Source organism: Polistes canadensis, unplaced genomic scaffold, assembly GCF_001313835.1.
Source record: "Polistes canadensis isolate GaletaPanama2010 unplaced genomic scaffold, ASM131383v1 scaffold_288, whole genome shotgun sequence".
Taxonomy (NCBI): Eukaryota; Metazoa; Arthropoda; class Insecta; order Hymenoptera; family Vespidae; genus Polistes; species Polistes canadensis.
Genome location: NW_014569835.1, coordinates 48,796 through 69,891, shown reverse-complemented (window position 1 = coordinate 69,891; position 21,096 = coordinate 48,796). Strand labels below are relative to the sequence as shown.

Sequence of the window (21,096 nt, the reverse complement as noted above, 5' to 3'; positions counted from 1 at the left end):
GTGTACACTTCAATTGGCATTTTGGTTCTCGATATTGTAAATAATTAATATAAGAAAATGTTATTATATTTTAAATTGATCTAGTGACTTTTGAGCTACTCATTCTATATTTAAAAATTGGCACAAATTTATCAGACAATCCAATATATATATAAATATATATATTATATATCTATATACGTACATATATAATTAATATAACGGGCTACTATCGTTCGTTTCATACTAATCAAAGACGCGTACTTCTGAGCGAATCTTAAAAAACCATCTCTCTTTTTTATCTTATATTTTTTGTTTGTTTTTAATTCGACTAACCTATATTCAATGAACTTACACACAAGGCGTGTTCAGACGATGTTCTATTTTTAAATAACGAATTGGAAAGTTTTGATTTTAGGGTGTGTTGCTTTAATTAAGTTTCGTTGTACATTTAATAAGTGAACAAAATATTTCAAATCCTTTTAGAATGATTATTTAGGATTGTCTTGATCCTTGTTTGACTTTCTTTTTTTAGAGAGAAAAAAAATAATTTATAGAAAAATATTATTACATATACACGCCTCTTTTTTTTATTATTACTATTATTATATACATTTAGTATATAACATACATTATATATATATACTATATACCTTTTAGAACGATAGAGAACCGTTCATTCGTAGATTAGAACGTGCAAACTTACGTCATGTGTTTCCCAAAGAGAACATTTAAGACACCCGCTAGAATCTATTAGAGAATCACCCTTAGATCTGAACGTTCTGCACACTTATATACTTACTTACTTACTTACTTACTTACTTACTTACTTAATTAATTATTTAATTATTTAATTACGTACGTATTTATACATACATACGTAGCTTCTGACAAAAAAAAAAAGAAAAAACAAAAATGTTCCCAAAGCATACTTACATACAAACATACAAAAAAAAAAAGAAATCCCGTTATATTATAATTAGATCATATTAGAAACGACAAAAACCCATTAATTCGAATCAACAAATATCCTCCTGTCCTACGTGTCCGGGATCAAAAAGCCTCATAATAATATCCACGATAGCTTATGACCAATGAATAACACCCGCCTTCTTCTCTCAATATCCGTTTCGATCGATCTGTCGAAAAAGTATTGCGCGTGATGTCGTGACTCAAGAACCGAAACAACTCAAAGAACTTAAAAAAGAAAAACAAAAAAAAAACAGAAAAAAAAAACAAAACCACGCAGAAACTATTCGGACGTGTTCGAACTTACAATTGGAAAATGATAGAGAAAAAAAATAATAAAAAAAAGATAAAAAAGATTGATAATAAAAAGAAGAGAAAGAAACTAAACTAAACGAAACGAAACGAAAAAATGCATCACCTGGACACGAGGCTCTTTAGAGACCGGCGAATCTCTCAGGAGAGATTTAATTTTCTTTAGAGATTCTAAGTCTACATTAGAGAACCTCCCACCCTTTGTCCCTAGCTGCTTTCAGCCCTAGGAACGTTCGGCGAAACGATGTGGTCATCGTCGACGAGACGACGAAATGGACTGCTTCGTTCTCCGATTTAATATATCTTCTATCTATTTATCTATCTATCTATCTATCTATCTTTCCATTTTCATTTCTATTCTTTTGAAATTCTTACCATATATCTATCATCTTCTATCTGTCTGTCTGTCTGTCTGTCTGTCAGTATGTTTGTCTATTTGTCTTAAACAAAAAAAAATGTTTCGTATCCACATTGTATCCTGGTAAGTACCAACGCACCTAATTGGAACGACATTTATCGCTCGGTGTGGATCTTTTATCTTCACTTTCTATCTCTTTCTCAAAACACACTCACACACACACACTTCCTCTTTCTCTTCTTCTTCTTGATTTTCTTTTCTTTTTTTCTCTCTCTTTCTCTTTCACTCTACTTGTCATTTATCCACCCGAGCGTATAAACACGCAGAATATAACTGGAAATGTGCATGATTGCATGCGGTGAGATTTTTGTTGGAAAGTTGCATGCTTATTATTATTATTATTAACAACAACATTGATTTTTAATTGAAGAAAAGAATAGAGAAAGAAAATAAAATTAAAGCTCAATAATAATAAAAGTAAATTAATTTATATATACACGTCTGTACATCGATGATTATACTCTGCTATTTATTATTTCATTCATTATTTCGAGATACCGGCATGTATGTATGTGTAAATGCTGGTAATTTTTGTGTGTATAATAACTCTTTAATAGTAATACAAATTTAAAGATATTTATTTTATTATTTGAATAATCTATGGGTAAAAATCATGAGAATACAATTTTGTTTTTCAATTTCTTGGACTCGTGTCTCAGTCTGATCGAATAATTATCAGTAATTATTTTGCATACCCGTTTTTCTCGATAATTGAGCCGTTTATTTTGAAACTGGGCAAACTAAAATTTTGTTTATTAAAAACATTTAGCGAAAAAAAAACAAGAAATGGACTTATTAAATCATTTTCAAAATGTTTAAACGGCTCAATTTATATTCTATGTTTAATAAAAACACATAATTAGGGAATATAAAGAGTTAAAAAAAAAAAACAAAAAAAAAGCTTTAATCGTTACACGCAACATGGGCTCACGATCGGAGGCAAAAGGCGTCTCAAGCGAGAATCGGTTTTTCTGAAATCGTGTCAAACGCGGTCAAAGAATCGTCGACACCCCAAAAATGTATTTAAAAAATAAAGAATTGAAGAAGAAAAAAAAAGAGATAAAAAAAGAAAAGAAGAACAAAAAAGTTCTCCTAATCGGCTGATTCTTAAACCGATCAAGTATACGACTGATTAATTTTATTCGTTTAGGTGGACCTGCAGAATGTCGTAGTTAGCGACTCACGTGCCGGTAGTATCGAGAGTTTAACGACTTATGGTGAGAGACTTCACCCCCATCATCCTTCGACGCATCCACCGAGACATCATTCAAGATCGCCAAGCTTAAGGTATTATCAGATTTTCATTTATTAAACTTCTAATCGTTAGTCTAATTTTGTTTACTTTCTACCGATCAATATTCTTCCACCAAAATAATAATCGTGTTTCTTTGTTTATGGCATTATACAAAATGGTCGATCTTACTTGTTTGTCTACAAGTAAATTATATTATAAAAAATCAGCTTAAGATGATATATCTTTAATTAAAAAATAAATAAATGTCTTAATATTAAGTTAATGCATATGAAATGTCGGATTTTCTTTACATTTTCGTTATTTTCTTGTTTTTGGCATAATTTTGTTTATGGTCGTACTGTCCATTGCCAGAGTCACATTTCAACAAAGCAGATTTTCTCAAAAGTGTTCAATTTTTTAATTATTTTTTAAATTTTGTAAAGATATGAATTCAACCGATATTCGTGTAATTTTTATATATGAGTATAAACTTGGTAATAATGCTGCAAAATTTGCACACAATATAAACCAGGCGTTTGGAGAGTACTGTTAACAATCGAAAAATGCATCGTTGCTTTGAAAAACTTCGATCTCCTGAATTTTCCCTTTTAGAAAAAGACCCAAAACGTCTGTAAAAAATGATGCTCTGAAAACATTGGTAGAAACGAATCCAACTATATCTACAAGGGTACTTGCTTGTAGAATGAAAATTGACCATACAACAATATTACGACACCTTTCTGAAATTAACAAGATGAAAAAAATGGTTAAGTGGATACAGCACTAATTAACCAAGCAAAATAAGCTTGATCAATTAAACATATTTTCATTACTATTAGCCCGATTTTTTTAAATAAAATAAAATATGAAATTTTGCCGCACCTATCTTATTAACCGGATCTTTCGCTAACTAACTTTTATTTTTCTAAACATTTACAACAGTTTTTACGTGCTAAACAGTCTATAAAAATGAAGACAGTCTGAAAAAGTCCATATCAGAGTTTATTGATTCTAAAGATCAGAATTTTGTTAAGACAGGCATCTGTGTGTTATAATCTCGCTGGGAAAAGTGTATTTAAACAAATAGAGTTTATTTTGAATAAATAAACAGATTTTGAAAAAAGATACGACGTTTTATATATTAACTTTAAAATCCGACATTTCATACGCGGTACCTAATATTTTTTCACATTAAAATCGAATAAATCTTGTTTGAACAATTGGCTAAAAACGAATGATACGTAAAATCAATATAAATGTCATTTGATTTATAATAATAATCGATTTTTTTTATGTTAAATAGAAGACATTCACCGGTCATGCACAGATCGCCATCGCCAAGGCGACACAGGCACGACCATCATGGATATTATCACGAAGGACCAGGCTTTAGCGACACGGTTAGCAACGTCGTCGAAATTCAGAGGCATCATCATCATCCACATTCTTTACAATATAATCGACATAAGATGCGAGGTACGTGATGATCGTGCGATACGTGCGTGAGAGTGTGCGCGTGCGTGCGTGCGTGCGTGTGTATCTTCAATTTTATTATTAATCTCGTACGAGAACAAAGTAAAACCAAAAAATAAGAAAGTAAAAACTTAGATAAACAAACAAAACAAATTCCGTCTTATAAAACACGTTTACGCAGAAATAAAAAAAGGAAAACAAAAAAAAAGAAATCAAAGGATCAGAGCCACGAATCATATCCCCTATTTTTCTTTACTTTCAATCCCTGTTCCTTTCGATATAATATTAAACACGTTGATTGCCGTGCATTAAACACCATTATACAATTAACCTTATCTGCTGTAAATAATATTGAAACGCATTAAGAAAAAATCACGTGAAATGCGGGTGGCAGTCAACGTGTCAATCGGATTAGATGGAAAATTTTATTTAGTCATTCAAGGATTCGTGTCTGTGATTCGAATTAATTAATTATGAATGTCGCTATAAATGGTTATTTCGCAAGAGGCAAAAAGAGGCTCTCAATGTATTTTAACTCGATGTAATATGTTTCTTCATTTTGTTCTGTTATGCGCCTACACAACAGACTATTACGACCACTGCGACTATTACGACGATGGTAATTTCTTTCGCAACTCCGTTTCGTTCCCCTTATCCAACGCAAATTTGTCATGTCATATGTAATTTTGTATTTATGTATGTTCGATGTTCGTTTGGCTTTTATTCGTCTTGTCTTTTATCACCTTATCCTTTTATTTAATTATACAAATACACCTACACGCGCACATACATACATACAAACATACTTACATAAATATATTCATTGTAAGTTGAAACTTTGTTCAATTTAGAGACCATTTTTACATCGCTTTACAGTTATTACCATCGGACACTACAATTTACAGCCCTTATTTTCTTTCACGTGTGTAAACTTAGATCGTATTTTTTAGTCTTGTATTAAAAAAAAGTGCACATACTTACTTACTTACTTACTTACTTACTTACTTACTTACTTACATAGTTGTCTGGTATACAAAAGTATAGTGTGTTCTTTTTTTATTTAGCAAATCCATCGAAAGTAGAACGTCCCCGATGCCATCTTTAGTCGTAATCGCACGCTTTATACACGGAACGAGCTTGAAAACATTGACGTATAATTATGTACGTAATATACATGTATGTATACACATACATACATATATCTACATATATGTGTATATTTATCAAAAATTTTCTATCGAAGATCATATTTGCACTTATGGCATGTACGAAATTATTCACTTTGTTTGGCTTCACTCTAACTTATTTTACTCCCCCCTGCCCCCTTTTAGGTAGACGGGAGAAGCACGGATCAACATGCATTCGATGCATCGTCCGATTTGCACCTAAATAATAGGATTGGCAAAAAAAAAATTAACAATGCCTTACAAGCGTGGCGCGAGTCCGACGAATGGCAAAATAAATAAAAACATTTGCTGTTACGGAAAAAGTAGTAGCGTTATCTAGCAAGCCATTGTTAGGTCGAATTTCATTTATCGACGCAACATTACTTACTTAAAGTAGAACAAGACGAGGCTACTAGAAAAAAAGATGCCTACCTACTTATATACATATATATATATAATACCTACTATCTATTACCTACTACCTACATAAATCATTTATATATATATACAGTGACTCGCAACAGTAATTGAACACTTGCCATGAAATACTTTAAAGTAAATACATTATATACATTAAAATATAATACAATAACAACATATAAAGTATAATAAATATTAATTAATATTATAAATTAATAATAAAGTATATATACAATAACAAATTATATACAAAGTATTATATAGATATAGAGGTATGACAAGTGTTGAAATACTTTGACGAGTGACTGGTATATTGACACACCTGTTAAATAAATTCGATATCGAGAATCGATAAAATGATGAAACGTGGGTAAAATGAAAAGAAGGAGAATTTCTTATCAGGTCCTTGGAGCGCATCAACGAGTCCCGCGAGATCACCTAGTCCAGTTCATCGGATAGAACGCGGTCAACATTACGGTACTACCAGCTTGGAACAACGCTCGAGGAGTCCAAGTCCGATTGGTGGTCGTACACCAGCACATCCTCATCACCCACATCGTCATCCGTCGCATCAACACAGCTATCCGGTTTTGGTAGCTAGAAGAGGTCGTCGGTTACCACCTACCCCGAGCAAACCTTCGACGTTGCAATTAAAGCCAACGAATATTAATTTTCCGAAGCTTAACGCATCGCCGACTCATGGGCCGCTCATGGTAGGAGGAGTTCCGCATGTACCACCCGTCGTACAGATCGGTATGCCACATCCAACTACCGGTCATATGCAACCACCTATGCAACCGAGCCACTGCCCGCTCAGTTTCGAGCAGGCTGTTGCAATAGGTCGAGGAGGTCGTCTACTTCCTAGCCCCGTGCCGAACGGTTACAAACCGCAGCCCCAGTCAAAGCAACGTTTGCCAAGGTCAATCTTTTTATTCTTTTTCGTTGTTTACATATATTATGTTTCTTTATCTAATTGTTCAATGTTTTTATCCCTTTGATTTGCGAACACCGCCTATAGACGCCCTATGCGAGATGCACATTTGTAGCGTACAGCGCCTATAGGCGCGTATCACTTGTTAGTATACTCCAAGATACGAATAATTTGATTATTCATATAAAATTGTATACTTTGAGGTAGTCTTTCGATTTATGCGAACTCGGAATTACGCGGTTTTTCATTTGATCGTTAATTGTAATGAAATATTCGTTTTTTTTCTAATTGAAAGAGTAAACGAAGTAATCTGACACGTATCATACACGTAGGAATGCGAGTGTGCACAAGTATGAAACAAATGTGTGTGAGATCGGTGTCTAACGACAATATTTATTCATTTATTTATTATTTTACGAGATAAACCATTAATACAGAGTTTGGTAAACGTGACAAAGAAAATGATCTGACGATGAGTCAATCCTGCCGGCGCCAGACAAAACAATCCCTAAAAGTTAAAGTTTAAATTATTATCGTCAATCTGACACCAATTTCGCGTAACTTCGAGGCACGGAGCTTATATACAAGGAGGACGATCGCAGTGTTATAAATGTGGCTACAATATTCACAATGAGAGGGTTATTTCTATTGCCACTAGAGAGCGCGTCGATTCTTATGGTCTGGTTTTTCCTCGAAAAACATCAAAGAGAACTATTTCATTTGTTTTATTATTCATTTATTTATTTATAAAAGCACACGTACTTACGAGGAGACCTTACGGTGCCCTCACGGATTTTAACGAGCTTTGGTATACTAGTAGTATACCTTTAGGGTGTTAATGTGGTAAAGTATTTTATCAAAATGCGAAGTCAATTTTGAGAAAAATGCTTTTAAGATTTTGAATTTTTTGTATACATGTTTATATTATCTTAAATGCGACTGTTTATCAAGTGTTTATAGCGTGCTCGCTTCTCGTGCTGATAGTTGGTGGTTCGATCCTTCATCGAGAAAGTTTTTTCTAATGATTTTTTTCTATTTGTTTTTAAATTGTTTTTTTCGTAATTTTTAATTTTTAAATATATACAGGAAAGAGAAAATTATTTATTACAAAAAAATTAGGAATAAATAATTTTTTAACATCTTGCGCAAATAATAAAGGAAAATCGATTACTCGAATTACAGTTAACATTTTATTTTTTAACAGGTATATGAAAATAGATAAATCTTCTCTCAATATATTAACAAATAACAATCCTATATATTCTACTCATTAACAATTTCATGTATAATTTTTTTATATCCATGAGTTTTAAGATTTATTGTACATTTATTAATATTTACTAATCGCAGGTCCCAGAGTGGTAGTTATCGTAAAAACATTTAAAACAATAAAGTTTTTGACATCTTGCGCAAATAATAAACGAAACTTTAATCCTTGAATAATAGTTACTATTTTATTTTTTAACAGGTATATTATACATGAAATAGTTAATAATTAGAATACATACGATTGTTATTTATTAGTATATTGAAGATACTTTTTCATATACCTGTTAAAAAATGAAATATTAACTGTAATTCAAGTAAAATCAATTTTCCTTTATTATTTGCGCAAGATGTTAAAAAATTATTTATTCCTAATTTTTTTGTAATAAATAATTTTCTCTTTCCTGTATATATTTAAAAATTAAGATTTATGAAAAAACAATTTAAAAACAAATAGAAAAAAATTATTAAAAAACAGTTTCCCGATGAAGGATTCGAACTACTAAAACTAGCAGCACGAGAAGCGAGCACGCTACTACTTACGTTAGCGCGCCACTTGATAAATGGTCGCATTTAAGATAATGTAAAAATGTATACAAAAAAATCAAAATTTTAAAAGCTTTTTTCTCAAAATTGGCTTCGCATTTTGATATAATACTTTACCACGTTAACACCCTAAACGTATACTACTAATATACCAAAGCTCGTTAAAATTCGTGAAGGCATAACCATAAGGTCTCCTTGTTAAATCTGAACTTCACTTCGGGGGCCGGTCACGAGTAAAATCGTGTAAAAAAATAACAAAAAAAAAGAAAAAAGAAAAGAAAAAGAAATAAGAAAAATAATATATATATATTCTTATTTTTTAAGAAATATTAAGAGTTAAATAATAAATAAACTTTATTAAAGTTTATTTATATTGTTTTACTTCCACATCCGCTTTCAAAACAATAGCCCGCCACATGAGGTAAATTTTCAGAAAAGTTGCTGCTCCCCAAAGTGTTAAGAGGTTACATGGGGTTAAACCAGAAAAAAATAACATATTTTCAACAATTTTTTTTTCTATATAAAAAATGGAATTCTTATTCAAACTTTTTATAGCATTTAAGATACATATTTAAAGAACATTTTCTGAAATTTTGGTTGAAAAATATTTTAAACTCAGCCATTGCGATGTAATTTACGGTGACCCCACCGAAAAAAAGTGTTTTCGCATTGACAGCAGAACTCATAAACGGTAAGGGTTTTTCAGTTGAAAAAATAGGGACTTTTAGTGAATACTTAAAACAAGAAACTGGACGAAGGAATAAAAAATTGAAATTTGGATTTTTGGCAACGTTTTTAACAAGAACATTCTAATTTCGCTACAATTTGAACCACATTTTAGTTTCCTAAAATTCGATTTAATGAAAAATACAAAAATCCTTCGTCCAAGTCCTTGTCAATAGTATCACGAAGACGTGTAGCAAATTTCATCAAGATCGGTTAAATAGTTTTCGAAAAATCTTGACAACCGACTTTAGAAAAAGCGTTTTGAGAAAAACGCGTTTAAAGATTTGAGTGCTGGTAAAAGAGCCATTAAAGAGTGGAACTTCCCAAGGCTCTATTTTTTAAATTACTACTCCTATCGACTTCAAAATTAAATACAATATTCTACATAAGTTGTAGAATTTAAAGAGATAAAAAAAAAAAAATAATTTTTTTGAAAGTCCCAAACCCATGTAACCCCTTAAGAACACCAGTGCCGCCCTCGCGGATAATTATCGTACTCGGTATTTAGCCATTTTCAAGAACAGAAATTCAACAAAAACATGTATCTCGATTGTCCTCCTTGTATAGAGCTTTGTTCTTCGAGGAATGGGATTGTTATTGTTTCTTTTATTTCTTATTATAGTTGTTCCAAATAATTATTGAAATATTTCAAACAGGTCGAGACATTCCGACAGCGACGAGGATGACTGGTGCTAGCCAAAGTGGGACCCTGGACGGTGGTCCGGCGACGTGGACGCCCCCAGGCGTCTTTGGGTCTGTGCGTGAATCGTCTACGTGAATCGTCCACGTGGGACGTGCATTGACTTTCTTGTCACGATCGCGAGAACGCGATTTAATCGAGGAGGATCGATACGAAAAATGCGGCTGACCGGTTTCTCGTTAATACGCAACGAACCAAACTGATGAACCGAACCGAAATGAAACGAAACGAAACGAAACTAAACGAAACAAGATAGAAAGATGAAAAGATTATGAAAAAGAGAGAGAGAGAGAGAGAGAGAGAGTGATGATAAAGGGTGGGAAAAGGGGGTTAGGATATTCGATTATTCAAAGAGAGATTAGAATCGATTTAGAAAGAAAGGACTTATCTCGGTGAAACGAAAATACGAGTGTGACTCTTCGTGTAACCTCGATCGCAAACGAGGTTTGTTTCGTGTGAAAGTTTCATTTTTCGGTCCTTTACATTTCGAGATAAAAAAAAGCTAGAGATAGAGAGAAAGAGAGAGAGAGAAAGAGAAAATAAATAAAAGAGAAAGATAGTGTGTGATGGGGAAACTTGATGAATAAAGAAATTCGGGTGTTTCATGAAGGATTCTAAGAACGAAATATTACACACATAAAAAGGGATTAAATATAGAAATAAATAAATGTAAAAGAGAATATACGTAATGCAGGAATAGTGAATCGCATATATTCGATTGGATAATCATGCGCTCGTGCTAAAAAATTCGTAATCGCATTTGTGTGATGACAAATAGCACGACGGACGCTTGCTTTCCTTTTGGTTTTTTCTTTTGTTTTTTCAAACAATTTCTTCTCTGCGGCCATTCCAATCGGCGAATCGGGACGAGAGGAGGGGTCCACTTTTTATACGATAATTAAACAAACGGTAAAAGAAAAAAAAAAATCAACCACAACGCAACAATCATAGGAACAACGGGGAAGAAGAATAAAAAGATATCTAAAGGGAGAGAAAGAAAGAGAGGGATTGTAATCTACGAAAAGGATACGTTTCATTGTGAACATAAACTTGAGAACAACTGTCAAGGCTACAAAATACAAAACAAAAAAAAAAGATCTTCAAATCGGAATGAAAGACGTAAACGCTTGGAACCCAGATTCATTTTCTTGTCGAAAGAAGGGGAAAAAAAATAGAAAAAAAATAGGAGAAATCGTTAACTGCTTCGTTTTTCTTCTTCGTTCTATCTTTCTTTTCTTCTCTTTCATTCTCTCTCTCTCTCTCTCTCTCCCTCTTTCTATCTTTCTTATCATCTTTCTTTCCTTCGTTCGTCGCTTTTGTTTCATTGTTAAATCACGAGGGTTAGACAAATCGGAAAATGATATGAACGGGTATGAATTTTTTCAAGTTGCAAAAAAACTTATCGAGTGAATATTTTACTTGCGTTGTTACACAATTGCAACGTTCCGAAGATATAGAACAGTTCTCCCGAAGGAAGAAATACAAGAGTTACCCCTATCCCCGGAAGTGCGTGGTGAATTGGATCAAAGGTAAACCGATGATGATTTTCAAGGGAAAAAAAAAAAAAAACAAGAAGAGAAGCTGCCGCTAAAATTGCGAGATTACCCTCGAATCGTTCGTTCGTTCGTTCGGAACGTGTTTAAATGTGAAAAATAAAAATACAATGTGAAATACGTCGTACGCGTGTTTAAACAAAACAAAAGAAAAAAACAAAAAAACAAAAAATAGCGAGTACTTTAAATAATAGGTAGGTGCAGTTTTTCTAACGACACTCGTTGGACAGTGAATAAAAAAGAGAAAGAAAGAGAGAGAGAGAGAGAGAGAGAGAGAGAGAGAGAGAAGTTGAAGGAGAGAATAAAAAAATCGCCGAATAGGAATCACGTCGGTGTTCGAAAAAAAAAACATCGATCATTGTTGCCCCCCCCCTGTACCGCCCCCCGTTGCTTTATCGCTGCTACACAACGATTACCCACTGTCTTGTTTTTTAAACGAATAAACGAGCAAACAAACTAAAATATCTCCAACATATTCAAATAACAAAAAAAAAAAAACAAGGAAAAAATATATATACAAAATGAAGGAAAGAATGGAAAAGAAATTAATATCTCTATACTACAAACACCATCGTTTAAATCTCTTTCTCTGTCGTTAAGAGTTCGGATTGACAAGTATAAAAAAAAAATGGGGGTTCGAAGAAGGAAGGATGAACGAAAAAGAAGAAGAAGAAGAAGAAGAAGAAGTATTCGCGTCGCCGTGATTTTTCATCGTAATCGAAGCACTCGTAAAACGGTAACATGAATTTCCGTTAATGTGTCGTCGAATCGCTGAGTGACAAATAAATAAATCAATTAATCTCTATCAATCAATCAATCAATCAATCAATAAATTAATAAAATAAATCAATCAATAAATCAAGTGCATAAAAGGTGCTGATATTATAAGAGAGAAAATGAGATAGAGAAAGAGAGAAACAGAAAGAAAGAAAGAGAGAGAGAGAGAATAACATAAAAATCAAGAAGAACTGGTGATGAAAACAAGTAGAAGGCAATCTTCGCGTTCTTTCTATACGATTCTCTAAAAACATTTGTAAAATACTGCATATATTACAATTATAATACTATCACTGCTAACTACCGTTACTAACTACACCTACGAAAAAAGAGGCAAACTACTTCATTACTACTATTAACTAAAAACTACTACTATTACAACTACTACAGCTACTGCTACTACTACTACTACTACTACTACCTACTACTACTATTACTATTACTGCTACTACTCCTACTACTACTGCTACTACTACTACTACTATTACTACTATTACTGCTACTACTACTACTACTACTACTACTACTACTAATACGATTGTTACTACTAAAAACTATCACCGTCACCGTCATCGCTATTATTAACTTAAAAGAAAAGGGGAAAAAAAAAAAGAAAAATGAAAAAAACTATTCTACCAAAACTTACTACCGTCGCCATTGCTGCTATTGAAACTTATCATGAACTTATACTACTGCTAAGTGTGCTACACCCACCGAGAGCGCGTCACACATACTTAGATTAAAATAAATATTAACATCGATTTCAAAACCGATCGAATAATTGAAAGAAAATTTCCAAAATAAAAAAAAATAAAGAAAAGAAAACAAATCTCGAGCGAAATACACGAAACGGGAACTCGTTGGATCGAATTAAGCGCGCACAAAAATATAGAACGACAGCAACAAATTGACGAAAAGAAGACAAAAAAATTCGAAATGAAGATAATAAGGAAGAAGAGGAGGTGAAGTAGGAGGAAAAGGGGGTTGAAGAAAATACAAACGTGGTACACGCATAATGTGGAAGTATGACGAATAAAAACTATAATACGAGAGCACCAATAGAAAAGCGCGCGTATCCGAACGGTACAATATATATGTATATATATAAATATATACATACATATACATTTACATATATATATATGTATATGTGTAAAGAAACAAAACAAAAATAATTAAAAAACACGTTTAACATACTGCCAATCATACGAAATATCTTAGGCGGACACACATGAGATATAAAATTCATATGTAAATAGCGTATGTCTTTTTCTGCGATACGTATACATAACATCTACACATATGTATATTTATGTGTAGGTAGATGATGTGTATATACGTTTTGAAAGAATGGAATCGGAGAAACGGGAAGAAAAGTATATACGGAAGAAAAAAAAAATGGGAGCTATGTCGGGGGAGGGGGATTGAGTGAGTAAGAACGAAAGTGAGAGAGAGAGAGAGAGAGAGAAAGAGAGAGAATATTTAAAAAAAAAAAAATAACATTGATTAATGTATAAATGATAAATTTGATTTTCAATAATATTTCGCGTTTGCGTGCGCACCTGCATGCATGAGCCTTGGTCGAGTGCATATGATAAGGAAGTATGTTTCGATTGTGCATAATAATGAATATTATTATTATTATTGTTATTATTATTATTATTATTATTATTATTACTATATTTTATGCATATGTGTAAAGCACGATATAATCGATTACAAGATCGAGAGAAAGGGAGGGTGTATGTGTGCGAGAGAGATGAAATTTAAATGGCTAGAGCTTAGGGGAGGGGAAGGAGGGGGAAAGGGACTAATTTAAATCAATTTATTTCAAAATTGTTCGTTAATTATATCCCATTCTCTATAAATTGTTATTTTATCATAAAAACGTGTCATTTTCTCGTTTCGAAGTGTTACGTATTTTCGTATATGTTTATTGATTTATTCAAATGAATAAACATTTTCGATAAATTGTTACGATCGAAAAAGAAAAGAAAAAAAAGAAGAGAGTAAACCCCCGAAGCAATAACAACAACAACAACATATGCAGCAGCAGCAGCAAAAACAATAACAACAATGGCAAATTTGCAGCATCAGCATCTGTAATAACTGCAGCCACGAAACGTAATCGGAGAGTTCGCATGGTTTCTTCCCCTAAGTGCTTTAAAACAAAACTCAATCGTATTTCGTATATCGTCGCGTTCAATCATCGCTGTAAAAACAGAATTAACATTTTAATATATATATATATATATATAATACGCGTTATTATTATTATTATTATTATTATTATTATTATTACTATTATTATTATTATTACTCGAAACGAGAAATACGAGAAAAATACAAATGTGGAAAAAAATGGGTTTGAAGGGGATGGAAAAAATAATAGAAATAAAATAGAAAAAGGAGAACAACAACAAACAACAAAAATGAAATAGGGGGCGAAAGGAAAAACCGGTGAAAAATAAAGTAAGAAAAAAAAAGATTAAAAATAACCAAAAATACAACGTCATCTAACGTAAGAAGTGATGGGGAAAAGGTGGTTGCGCATAATACATACGTAAGCGTGCATAAATAATATATTTAAAAAACAAAAACAAAAAAAAATTAAATAAAATAAAGAAAGCAAGAAAGAGATAGAGAAAAAAAGAGAGAAAGAAAGAGAGAGAGAGAGAGAGAGAGAGAGAATCACGATTTACGATTTAATTCTATTATGAATTCGTTGTAAGCGTCGAAATAATAATATTTTATCGTTGAAAGATTTACCGACCGAATGAATGTTTTATTCCATTGGGTGCGAACAAGTTTGTATGTATGCAAGATTTATTCTTCGCGTGTGAATAAGCTTAACTAATTATATTATAATTATATATATATATATAAAAAAAAAAAAAAACAAAAAATGTTTTTCTGTGATAAAAATCCAAAACAAATCTTAAACTGCGGGTCGACGGAAGAAATGGACGAACGGACGGACGGACAAACGGACGGACGGACGGACGGACGCGATTTTGCAAGCCCTGCCGAGAAAAAGTTCTCCCTTTAAAACCTTTTCCTTCCGCCCCAAACCCCTTTTCCAAATAAAATTCGAAAAGCAACCAGCTACCGACCCCTTTTAAACACAACCATTCCTGCCCCAACCCCCGGATTCCCCGATTTAAACGAGAACGGGTTTCTACTTACCGAAAATATATCGATATTAATCGATAATATCGAGAAAAAGTAATTATAAAACAAATTTGTAGAAAATGGTTTGCTAGCGTGTTTGCGCGTGTATGTATAAAAGATAAAAAAAGTATATAAAAAAAAAAAAATATATAAAAACAATGAAGAGACGAAGGAGAGGAAGAAGGAGGAGGAGGAGAGAAAAAAAAAAAGAGAAAAAATAGTGAAATGATTATGCGCGGAAGTTAATAGAACGTACATAATTATACATAAATACATACATACATACATATTACACACATACAGAAAGAAATAAAAATAAAGAAGACAGACGTATGTATATACACGTGTATCATATAAAAACGTCGTGTGTGTTGTGTGCGATATGGATAAAGGAAAATAACGATAATGGAAAAAGGAAGAAGAAAAATCGAACCCTCTAATCTTACGATTCTTTAGTCTTGTGAAGGCATAGCAGATGACCAAGCTTTTAATTAACAATGTACACATAAATTTTAAAACGTAATTACGCGCGTGTACGCAATTGTGCGTATACTTCATTAAAACATTTAATAAATTACAAGTAATCGTAAATGAACTCTGATTAACCGCTAATGAATCAATAATAACTTTTAATAATAATAATAATGAATAATTAATATTAATATAATTAATATAATATATAATAATATACAATAAAAAGAATTATTATAATTATAATTATAAATAATATATTTAAGAGAATTAANTTAATAAGTATAATATAAATAATAGTGAAAATAATAATAATAATAATAAAAATAATTATATAATAATATAGTGATACATTATACAGGAAAGAAAATAAATTAAATAATTCCTTCTATTCGTCACGATGGCATGCTTTAATCGGACGATTACGAAAAACGGACTCTCTTAGAATAAAATAAAATAAAATAAAATAAAATAAAAAGAAATAACAAAAGAAGATGGAGAATATAAGGAAGGAAGTAGGAGGATGAGGGTGACGTAGACGATTGGCAGTGGCAGGTGGAAGAAAATGGTGGGAAAGGTGCGCTAATTAACGACGACGACGACTTAACGCACAAAACGTTTCAAACACGCGATTAGACGAGTTAACGTAATGAGTCGTTTCTATTTTCGATTCGAAGGCCGCCTCGCGTCAACCGAAATATTATAAACAAAAAAGAATGTGTATGAATGGAAAATGACACGGAAAGAAATAATAATTGAAAGACACGAAAGAAAACAATTTGACGATAGACCAATCAACGCGCGAACGGATCTCTCTCAAAAAGCCGATCGATCAATTATACAAAATTTATTCTTTTCTTTTTTTCTGATCAAAATTTTTCTATTCGCGTTATTATAAAAATCTATTCTAATCTCGTTCGATTAGAAATTAGAACATTAAGTCAAACGCGACGATTTTAAATAAAAACAATTACTATTCCAAACGATATTTAACCGATTAAAAATATTTTTAAATGGAGGATTCAATTCATATAAATATTGTTAATAATAATCGAATATTTTTAATCGAGTTTAGAGAAAAAAAATTACAACGAAAGTTAAATGAAGACGTGCAAACGAGACTCCCAATTTTGTTATTTTGTTAAATCAAACATAGATTTGTCTTTTTTAAAGTATTACACACACACAGATATATACTCATATCTATAATATACATAAATTCATATATGCAATGTTTAAGCGTTTCTAGTACAGGGGACAAGTGAAAAGTAGCGTAAATCAATTTTATTCGTCTTTTACGTAAATCACAATTACTATTATTAATAAACACGTACGATACACACACAGTGACACACGTACACGTATTACAGAAAAACTGACTATGTAAATAATAAACATTTTCTAAAAAGAATACGCCTAAGTGCAAGTATTTTTAGCGCGTAACTTTTGATGAAATCAATTTGTTTACCTTACTCGACGTTACGCTACTGAATAATTTTAGTTTTTTAATCTTATTACAATTTCCTTTTTTCTAATTTTAATAAATTCTCTCATTGCAATATAAATACGTATTATATAAATATATATATATATATACATATATAAATAAATGAATAGATAGAAACGTAAATATCACCTATATCTCGCATTTCGAGGCTAATATATGCAGGGTAATTGCAGTTATTTCGACGAGTATTTTTATTTAAAAAAAAAAAAAAAAAAATGAAATAAAAACAATTGGGAGTCTTAAAGGCAACGACATATGTGCCAATAATAATTACAATGATCTAAAGTCAACCAAATTATACAAATATGATTTATTTATAAAGATATAAATAATTTTAATATAAAATATAATTCATAAAATATTAATTTTTTTCCACAATTTGTGTTGATATAACAAAAATTATTTACATGAAAAAAAAAAAAACGATCGGCAGGAGATCCAACATACGGAATAATCGCGTTTGATCGATACAAGATGATCGAAAGTTTAATTTGTTAACAAAAAATCGAGCAAGATACTGGAGTGAAAAAAAAGAAAGAAAGAAAGAAATATCGGGCGGCAGAAAATGGAAAACGAAATACGAGGAACGACGAAGCGAAAAAATATATATTACGATTTAAGGGTTTTTCTACTTACCTAAAATACATAATATATAAATAAAGGAAAGATTATAGAACACGTTTACGCAAAAATGGTCAAAGTGGGCGCCCGCGCGTGGTCTGTCAGTTGTATGTGTGTGTGCATGTGTGTGTGTGTGTGTCTCGACGACGACGATTATTAGCGTTAATATATTCGCGATTTGTATATATAATAAAAATACAACACAATAAAATACAATACGCGCGTATCGTAAATAAGTTCGTGCGTACGTGTAATAATAATAATAATAATAATAATTTAAAAAAGGATATAAATTAATAATAACACCCTCACACACAAACACACAGACACACATTATAAACAAACCAACAAAAAAAAGAAACAATAGGAAGATGAGAGATGAAATACGAAACGAACTTAACGAAATCTACATACTCGAAATGCTAATAACAAAACAAAAAAAAAAGCCACAAGCTACGCGTCGCGATAATAAATAATTATTCATTACAAGGAAAAAAAAGGAAAGGGGGAAAAAGCAAAATAAATAAATAAATAAATAAATAATTAATTAATTAAATAATTAAATATAAAGATGAGAAAACTTCGTCGCGCTAGACATCTCGAGCGTGAATGCCGAGGCTCCGTAGAATTTCATACTTTTGCAAATAATCGTAATCTCGATATACTATTCTAACGATTTTCTCTTTCTCTCTCACTCTCTCTCTCTCTCTCTCTCTCACTCTCTCTCTCTCTCTCGCTCTTTCTCTCTTTATTTCTCTCTGTCTTTTCTCGTTCTCAATTTTTCTCTCTTGCCCTTTCATACGTTTTCACATTTTTTGTCTCTCTCACTCTCTTTCTCTCTCTCTCTCTCTCTTTTTATTCCTCTCTTTCTCTCCATAAATATACATCCGAGAGAGATTTGAAATTTTATTCAGAATCTTTGCGAATCCGAATTCAATTATGGCTTACGCGAGCAAATCTTCAATTTACGTTAAGAGATAATAATAATAATAAAAAAAAAGCAAAGTATAATATGATAAATAAAAGCAAAATTTGTTTTATGCTTATTAATAATTGTTATTATTTAAATTATTATTGGTCAGAGTCGAGTCCATCGATTCTACCGAGTTTTTAATTGAATCGATAAAAATGAAACGAACGTGAAGGAAAATTTCAGAAAAGAATAATAATAATATTTCTTTGGGAAGTTAAAAAAATTCAAAAAAAAGTTTCCTATTATTTAACATTACGTTAGTTTACTTCGAATGTTTGGTTCGTGCGTCATTATCGTTAAGAAAATGAATTCTCGTCGAATAACAATCAACCAACGAGAATAATTTACAATAACATTGTGTTTCGTAATCGTGTCGTGCGTTTTGCTCGTGTAGGTGTGCGTGCATGTGCCTACGAAGAAAAAAAAAGGAAAAAGCAAAGGTTCCATTAAAAAAATTATTATTTGTTAGGAAATAAAAAAAAAGATTGATAAAAGAGAGAAAGAAGAAGAAACGATAAGAGACGAAGATATTAGGAAAAAAAAAAAATAGAAATAAAGAGTATGCGTGCTAATTAGGGTACCGTGATGAGGATGTTACATATGACGGGATGTGAAGTTAAAAAATAAAAAGAGAAAGAGAGAGAGAAAAAAAATACAAATTGGTCGCTCGCGATTGGATCGGCGATCATCCGCGTATCGTTTATTAAAAAAATTACTTTTATTTTTGTTTTGGTTCCTTAACTATTATTGTTTATCATTATAATTATATCATTATATTATTATCGTTATTGTTATAGTTACATTATAAAAAATAATATTATTATTATTATTGTTACAATTAATTGTCAATATTATTCGTTAACAAAATGATTACAATTAAACATATAATTATTGTTATATCGTTAATTTGATTTATAATTAAATATATAAAAGAGAGTAAAGGAAGAAGTAACGCTGCAAAGCAAATAACCCATCGAAGCTTTAACTTTGAATAAAAAAAGAACTTACTATATATATATATATAAAAGACAAAAAAAATTAAATAAATAAATAAAAAAAAGGGTATAGAGGTTTATAAAGCGTGCGTGCGCAGTGATCGAAAGATTCACTGACATAAAAGCGGATTCGAGGGTGATTATTTGGACGTTGGAAGGTGCGCGTAATGTTACACGAAAGTTTTATGGCAAAATTTCATTCCCCTTTTCAATTTGTACATTCTAAATGAATTTGGAAATAAAAAATAATATAAATAGAACGGAGGATAAATGTTGACACGTGTTAACCTGCGCGCAGCATCCCACTCGAACCCCTTGCATTACTGTAAACTTATTGTATAATACTTATACATATATACATATAGACGTATACATACGCGATAATGCTTACCAAAGGTGGAGGTGGTGGTGGTGATGGTGGTTGGGGTTATTTTGTTGAGAAAAACGAATAACGAAAATGGAAAGAAAGAAAAAAGGAAACAAAAAAAATAAATTACCTAACAAAATGCAAAATAATAATACGAGAGAGAAGAAGAAGAAGAAAAAGAGAGAGAGAGAGAGAGAGAGAGGAAATAAATAGAAATTTACTTGTGTTTTTTTTTCTCCGTAAAAAATGAGCGAAAGAAACGGGGGAGTACCGATTGTACCTTTATACATAAAAAAAATCGTTAAAAAAAAAAAAAAGAAAAAAAATGTGAAAGAAAGAAAAAACGAAAACAAAGAAATGCATGCGGGGAAAAATTAAATCGTCCGCGTTTGCGCATTTTTTCCATCGAGCCGAAGAGAAAATTGTTTCTTTTCTTTCCGACAAGAAGAAGAATAAAAACGGAGAATGAAATATAAAAATAAGAATAATAATAATAATAAGAATTAGAATAAGAATAAGAA

At 31.5% G+C, this 21,096-nt stretch overlaps 1 protein-coding gene across 23 annotated transcripts in view; it reads left to right on the top strand.

Moving 5' to 3' along the window:
- The window catches only part of LOC106791166 (voltage-dependent calcium channel type A subunit alpha-1), a 79,967-nt gene extending 67,765 nt beyond the window's left edge, over window positions 1-12,202 (top strand). For 16 of the 23 annotated variants that reach the window (XM_014756613.1, XM_014756614.1, XM_014756630.1 and 13 more), the window contains 5 exons: window positions 2,829-2,965; window positions 4,216-4,388; window positions 4,972-5,004; window positions 6,374-6,890; window positions 10,097-10,428. In XM_014756613.1, coding sequence (XP_014612099.1) covers window positions 2,829-2,965; window positions 4,216-4,388; window positions 4,972-5,004; window positions 6,374-6,890; window positions 10,097-10,136 — 900 coding nt within the window. In that variant the 3' untranslated portion in view covers window positions 10,137-10,428. Of the gene's footprint in view, window positions 1-2,828; window positions 2,966-4,215; window positions 4,389-4,971; window positions 5,005-5,449; window positions 5,547-6,373; window positions 6,891-10,096 lie in introns of those variants that run through there. The other 7 variants (XM_014756632.1, XM_014756621.1, XM_014756633.1 and 4 more) reach the window with 3 other exon arrangements.
- The last annotated feature ends 8,894 nt before the right edge of the window (window positions 12,203-21,096 follow it).